Source organism: Corvus hawaiiensis, chromosome 27 (assembly GCF_020740725.1).
Source record: "Corvus hawaiiensis isolate bCorHaw1 chromosome 27, bCorHaw1.pri.cur, whole genome shotgun sequence".
In the NCBI taxonomy this organism is placed as follows: domain Eukaryota; kingdom Metazoa; phylum Chordata; class Aves; order Passeriformes; family Corvidae; genus Corvus; species Corvus hawaiiensis.
This window is the reverse complement of record NC_063239.1, coordinates 752714-760142: the sequence shown is the minus strand read 5'-3', so window position 1 is coordinate 760142 and position 7429 is coordinate 752714. Positions and strand designations below refer to the sequence as shown.

The 7429-nt window shown below is 45.2% G+C and overlaps 1 protein-coding gene across 2 annotated transcripts; it reads right to left on the bottom strand.

Moving 5' to 3' along the window:
* Positions 1-669: 669 nt before the first annotated feature.
* On the bottom strand, positions 670-5264 carry LOC125317628 (translation initiation factor IF-2-like). 2 transcript variants are annotated; one of them, XR_007200141.1, is made up of 2 exons: positions 4623-5264; positions 670-2407 (listed from the first exon to the last, which is right to left on the bottom strand). XR_007200141.1 is itself a non-coding variant. In XM_048287500.1 (2 exons), the coding sequence occupies exons 1-2, from the start codon at positions 4598-4600 to the stop codon at positions 2395-2397; spliced, it is 1065 nt and encodes a 354-aa protein (XP_048143457.1). In that variant the 5' UTR covers positions 4601-5264; the 3' UTR covers positions 670-2394. The 2 variants fall into 2 exon arrangements, 1 of the variants encoding a protein (XP_048143457.1); XM_048287500.1 differs by having other exon boundaries at positions 3549-5264.
* Positions 5265-7429: the final 2165 nt, after the last annotated feature.

Here is a 7429-nt window from a genome sequence, read left to right as displayed (position 1 = left end):
CTTCAATTAATGTCCTGCAATTGATGTCTGGCTGTGGGTCACAGGGCAGGGACAGAAATCTTCCTTTTAAAAAGCAGAAACTTCAGCTGCAACTGCTTGAAATTATTCTTAATTTCCTGCTGGGGGAACACCAATAAATCTTCTAGTGTTGAAGTCTCCTTTCCATCACACACCAAGTAATTTGGGGTTTGGAAGAGTTCCTAAACTGTTTCCCAGGCAATTGGAAAATATGTACTGATGGCAATGTCAGAAATGTTTAACCAGCTTTAAAAAGCTGTTTTCCTCCTGCAACACCATGTTGGAGATTTTACAAGAGGTAATTGGAAGAGAAATCTTCAGGATCTGAGGCTCCAACCTCCCCTACAAGGCACTAATGTTGATCAAAAAAAAGATGGAGTAATGGATGGGTGCATTTTCCTGTTGGTTTGAGTAAAATGACGAAGTTCTCATGATTAGCAGAGGGTTCCAGAAAACCCTGCAGAGAGAATTGGGAATTGATTTGAAAACACCTTCCCAATTTTCTAAATTTTGCGCCCCAATTAGTAATCTCAACTCTGAAGTTCTCAGCCTGTTTCTGACCTCTGTGAAGCTGTAATCACTTAATAAAAACCAACATTGTTTGACCTGGGTTTTTGCAGGAGCTCAGGACTTCTGAACCACGAATCAATATGATTTCGCAGAAGACATTTTATTGTTTACATAACACTCTACGTACACATTTTACAACTGCTGTGCACACGATCATGCATTGCTTGATTGGTCCCTCTATCTTGTCCACACACTCTGCACGCACTTTTCAGAAAATATGATTGGTTCTAGTCCAGTGCGGCACAGTCCTTCTTTATCTATTTCTTGCTGTCTTGGTATTCTGTTTTTCAGCTTCTTCTTTCCCAATTTAGCACAGTTTGCATTTCAGTAACCTTGATGAATTCCTGAGGGCTCTGATAAGAATAACTGGAGGTGGTTTGGCTGGGGCACACTATCAGGGTTCAAATACATTACAACAATTCCCCCTTTTTCTTCTTGCACCACCCAAACCCTTTTTACTATGTTTTCCAACAAACGGGTCGCCAATTTCATTATATATGGAATAACACAAAGCAATACAGTAATGGCTAATAGTAATTACAAAGCTTCCTTCACAATTCTTACACCTGTGCCCATGTGCCAATAACGAAAATCTATAGCAGTTCTATTCTGCAACGTCCTGTGTCTAGTACTATCTACATCAGTGAATATCTGATTTAACTGTTTGACTGTCCAACCTCTCACCTTATTAAGCATCACCAGAGCTTGAGCAGCAGCAACACCTAAAGTAAAAAAACCCCAATGTTTATTTATCGGTAATATTAGGAATCAGAGTGTCCTTCTCAAGCCAGGGGTGAGCCCATTTCACTGGTATCCATCGGGGTCCTTCATCTATAATGACACAAGCATAACCCCTTCCCCTCATTAATAATTCCACAGGTCCTTCCCATGACCCTGACATAGGATTTTTAAAACGAACTTTTGGTCGGTGCTGTATCAATTCAGAATCTTGCTGCAAACCTGAGTAATGTGTTAATGCTGGTGGGTCACTGTGAGTACCTACTAACCATAAATGATTTGTAACATAAACTGCTTTCAGTACTCTGTCCTATGGGCTCAGCCCATCCTCTCCTGTTTTCTGTTTATCAAGCAGCCCTTTGAGTACCTGATGTGTTCTTCCAATTGTGGCTTGTCCAGTAGAGTTACCTGGAATGCCTGTGCTATGCCTCACTCCTCAAAGAGCCAAGAAATCTTGGGTTCATTGGGCTATATAACCTGGCTCATTATCTGTCTTGATTTCCTGAGGCAAGGCCTTTATGGCAAAACAGCCTTGCCAGTGTCAAATGACAAAACGAGACCCTTCTCTTGTCATAGGAGTGGCCCAGACCATGGCAGAAAAGGTATCTATGGCTCCATGAAGGCGTTTGAAGCGACCAAAAGGGGCATAGATAGTCACATCAGTTTGCCATAATTGCAGAGGCCCTAGGCTGCGAGGATTAACCCCAGGACCCAATCCACCAATCATACCCTGCCATTGTGGACAGGTTGAGACGATTCCTTGAGCATTCTGCAGCGATATTCCAAATTGTTTGTGTAAAACCTTTGTGCTTTGGTGAAAAAAATTCGTGAGGCCTTCTGGCTTGGCCAAACTTATCAGTATTGGGAGAAGCAGAGGCCCGAAGTGGTGCCACCAATTGGTTAGCTTTCTCTTTTCCCAAGGCCAGACCTTCTGTTAAACCAGAGTGACTCCGTATATGGGTGATAAAATAATCCTGCTTGCGGGAATTAAGTAACTGCCAGAGCTGCACAAAGAGTTGCCACAACCGCCAGCTTCGAGTTTCTTTCAGTAATGATCGCTCCATGCGCTCAACAACACCTACTGCATAAAGAGAATCAGAAACAATGTTAACAAGACCATTTGGCCATTTTTCAAATACCTGGATAACAGCATGCAACTCAGGAACCTGCAAAGAGTTTCCTGGTCCCTCAAGGATTTCACTGAGCCATTTGCCTTTGTCCTGCCAAGTCAGACCTGCTTTAGAACTCTTTTGGCTGGCATCAGTGAAAACCGTGAGGCCTTCTACAAGTTGCTTTGATAACCAAGGTAGTCCTTCGACCTGTTGATGTAAAGAAAAGAATTTATGAGGGGGAAAATGAGTACTAATGAGACCTGGAAAATTCAACAATGCCCATTGTAAGGTGTCTGAATTCTGTAATGACCATTGCAAGTAATCCTTAATTAATGGAAGAAGAATATTTTGGGGTTCCCTTCCTGCAATTTCCAATGTTCATTTCCATGCCTTCACTGCAATTTTTGCTATAGCCTCCATTCACGTAGTCACAGATTTACCCAAACTGAATGGTAAAAACACCCACTCTAAGATCTTTAGTGGCTGTTTAGCCGGGCCATCCCACTGCATCAGTATACCCATCACATGTTTTTCCTTATTCAGCACAGCCACAGACAATGGCAAAATAGGAGACCAACGATCTGCAAAGGAATCTATGAAACTCATGAAAGTCTCCTTTGCCTCTTGCTTAACGGTTGTATGGGATGGTGACGGAAGTCCCATGTCTGGGACAGCACGGAATGCCTCCCGTGCTAGCTGCTGAGACTGCTGCAGAATTGCTGTATGTAAACGTGCCTGAGCTTGCGGATCAGCAAAAGGCCCTTTCCCCGACATCATGTCTGGGGTGGTAAACTGCCGAGGGTGCCCTTGAGCGAGCCCAAGATTTTCAACCACGGCAGCATCCATACGCCTTTCCCAGTCCGCTTGCCATAGCAGTCTCTGTGTGGGTTTTAAAAAGATTTCTGCCAGCTTTCTACAATCAAACGGAGCCATTAAACCACTAGTAAAAATGTGGTCCAGCAAGGTTTGCACATACAAATTAGTTAATCCATACTGCATTTACAGCCTTTTGCCCTTCTCGGATGAGCTTCCAATCCAGCCCCACCCACTGGTGTTGGTTTGGATTACCGGGGGCAGCGATTACCAGGAACGTTTGTGGAATAAACTCACCCTCTACCAAAGCCTCCCGTATGATTCCCTGCCACCGCCGAGCAGGATTGTCGGAAGCAGGGCGGCTTGGGGGAGCCGCAGGCAGGACTTTCCTTTTTCCGCTCCGGCCTTTGAGCCGGGGGATCAGCCGTTCTTCGCATTCCCCGGCTCCGCTCTAACTTTTGCCCCGGCTGGAATTTCCCCTCTTCCCCTTCTCGCTCCCGCGGTTTTCCCCCCTTCTCTGTTTCCTCGGCAGGAGTCACAGGGCGGACGGACCCCACCGGGGCCACCCCACCCCGGCGAGCCGGGCCAGCGCGGTCCGAAAGCTCGGCACCGCCGTACACAGATTTGGCAGTCGATTCAGGATTCTTTCTCCCTTCCGCCATCAGTAGCGGTTTCTTTTTTTCTCTTTCTTTCTTTCTCCTGCCGCCTGTGCTCTTCCTCTTCAAAGCTGCGCAAATGCTCTGCCTTTGAATGCCCGTCATTTGCATCTGAACAGGCGGTGAGGGGGGTCGCGGGGGATATCCGTGCCCTCCTAATGCAATTGTTAACTCTTCAGGGGATGCCACGGGACACCCCGTAGGTAATCCTGGAGGCTGTGGAGACGGTAGCTCATTCACTTCTATTTTCTCTGGTTCTGTTGCGGGCTGCGGAGCCTGTAACTCCGTCTCCGCGGGTGCAGGAGGCAGGGACGGTGTAACTGGGTCTACTCCCCCAAAAAATTCTTGTGCGAATGTCGGAAAGGCAGTCGCGGGACCACCTGGCTCTAGACGGGCTGCTGCCCCTGCTGCAGCTGTTTTTTCTGCTTCTATTTGCCTTAGCACCGTTATTATTAATTTCCATACTGTGCTAAGTCCCTTAGTTTCTTTTAATCCATCCCAGAGAGCGATTCCCAGCCTTTCCCACTCAAGGGTGTTGACAACACTCCAGAGGGTGGCAAAAAATCCTCTCTCCTGACCACGTCTTAACAGTCCTTTCAAGACCTCTGGGTCATATTTAATTTCTCTCTCGGAGACAATACGCTGGAGAACCCTGAACGTGGCCTGTTCTTCTTTTGACAGTCCCTTTCCCATCCTCCAGCCCCCGGTCACTCACCTCTTCGGGTGTACCCACTGCAGCGTACGTTTTCCGGAGCTCTTTTCCCAGGAGCTTTCTTCTGCTCCCAGACTCCAGTGGATCCATCCTCCAACTCTGCCCCCCTCCACGGTCCAGCCGCAGCAGGTTCCGATGGGGTCCCCCGGCCTTTTCACTCCACAGACCCCCTTCAGAATCCAAAGGGTCCTGTCTGCTTCACTATCGCAGCGTTTATCACGCCAGGGCCACCAGCATGCGGGAGCTCAGGACTTCTGAACCACGAATCAATATGATTTCGCAGAAGCCATTTTATTGTTTACATTGCACTCTACGTACACATTTTACAACTGCTGTGCACACGATCACGCATTACTTGATTGGTCCCTCTATCTTGTCCACACACTCTGCACGCACTTTTCAGAAAATATGATTGGTTCTAGTCCAGTGCGGCACAGTCCTTCTTTATCTATTTCTTGCTGTCTTGGTATTCTGTTTTTCAGCTTCTTCTTTCCCAATTTAGCACAGTTTGCATTTCAGTAACCTTGATGAATTCCTGAGGGCTCTGATAAGAATAACTGGAGGTGGTTTGGCTGGGGCACACTATCAGGGTTCAAATACATTACAACGGGTTTTAATACACAGAGCCTGACTTTGCTGTGGTAATTTGTCTTCAAGTTTGATAATTGGAAGAACAAAGCAAAATGTTTTGATTTGACACTGAGTCAGGTGATGAGCATGTCAAGTGAGATTTGACTGATGTTTCCTTTGCTCCCCCAGTGGAATTTAAATGACTTATTGTTCAGTTAAAATGCAGGCAAAAACCAAAACCTCCACAAGAATTATTAATTTTTTTCCTCATTGATGTGGTGGATGGGGTTTGATGGAGAGCTCTGTGGCTGCAGCACGTTCTGTCATGTATCAAACAATTCTGAAGCTTGTTCTGTGTGAAAACAAATATTTTCAATAGGGACAGGATTAATTTTTGCTTTTTAGGCATTGAACCCATTTTTCTGGTGTTGGCAAAGGAGTCTAAATGATGTTACAACAACTCAAGATAAACAGCCTTGCTGAAAAGAGATTTTCTTAATGCAAAGGTGGAAGTTGTGGCCCCCTCCTGTGTGGGCACAGAGCCAGGGCAGTGACACGAGTGCTTGCTGAGGGAAGCCATATGTGTTAAAGGTGCCTGTTATGATGGAAAAAAAAAAAAATTCAGGATATCTTTGCTTAGGGTGGGGTTGAGCTTTACTGCAGACACACCTGTAGGTGTTGCTGACACAGTAGGATTACATATCTTGCTGTATCTGGTGAAAAATCCAGGAATCCAGCAATACTGGCTTTTATTATTTCATATTATTTCCCCTCTACCCACCAGAAGCAGCTAAGAAACCAAGCGTAGTCACAGACCACGCTTTTAATTCCTTTTTGGGCAATGAAGCTTTTGACTTCTTAAAGAAAACTTTTTTTTTCCCTGAAATGAATCAATTTTCTTTCCAGTTTCATGCTTTGTGGTATTGGGCTAAACTCATATTTTACACATGTCAGATGTACATCAGAATGAAACTTTTACCTCGGAGACGACATGTAACCCAAAAAGAAACCAAAAATCTGATGAACTGGGGCGTTTCTCTTGCCAGCCTTCTCTGGCACCTGCGTTTCCTCCATGGCAAGGAATGTACAGAGAAGAAACATCCCATGTCCAACTTTTTCCCAATTAGACTAAACTGCCACATTTCCAGCCTTTTTTTGCCAGGTTTTTTCACTTTTGATGAGAGCTGAAGCAGTTAAGAGTATATCTACTGGTGTGCCTCTGTCTGCTCTAGGAGCAGGATTTTTTCCTTCTTGTCTTCATCCTGTTGTAAAACACCAGATATTTGCTTTTTAGAACCACTGCCTGTTTTTCTGGATGTATCATTAGTCAGCAGGCTTGTGCTCCTTCCCCAGAACCTGCAGAGAGATGTTGCTGTCAGGGAAGGACATTTCTCTGCCAGTAATTTTTTTTTCCCAAGGCCATATTTCAATTCCAGTAGCTGATCCTGAGACCTGTTACTAGTTGGGGTCAGGGCTGATTTAACAACCATGTTTGGAGGCAAAATGAGGGAATATTTATTGCTTCCAGTGAAGATCAGCTCCCTTTGCATCTCACCTGTGCTCTATTATCACCTTTGCAAGCCTGGCTTTTATTCCATCATGAGCCACGCTAAGTTCTGAAAAAAACTGCTGTAAATACATCCCTAATCTGTGTTCCAATGACAGAGGTTTAACAACTGGTTTTGATCCTTTCATTTTCCAGCAGGGAGGTTGCTGTGTGAACAAGGCTTTCCAGAAGTTTTACATATGTCATTCCTCATCATGATACTTGAAGGGTACAGTAATTGGTTGCAACAGCTTAACTATTTTGCAAACAAGGCAGCACAGCTCTTTGGTGCCTTCACATCTCAGTCAGAACCTGTGTGAGGCTGAGGAAGTCTCAGGCCTCAGGCCTGGCCAGGAGTTAAAGCTGGGCTTGTTTTTGTCCCTTTTAAACGCGCTGTGGGTCCTGATACGACAGGAGATGTTAAAATCAAACTTGTACCCAAATGACTGACTCTGTGTACTTGTCGCTCAGAGCCCCTGGAAGGAGCTTCATGGGGAGAGTTATGGGCTTGAATCTCAGAGTTTTTCAGCTTAGGGATGATAGAGACAAATAATCTTCTTCTGCAGGTTTAAAATCCACCTTAGAAGCAAATTGCAATTTTTTGGAGGCTACAGAAAAGCAGGATTGAGCTGCTGCTCTGGATCCAGGTCTGCCTAGGTAGAGCTGTGGAATATTCCAGGAGTAAAACACACCT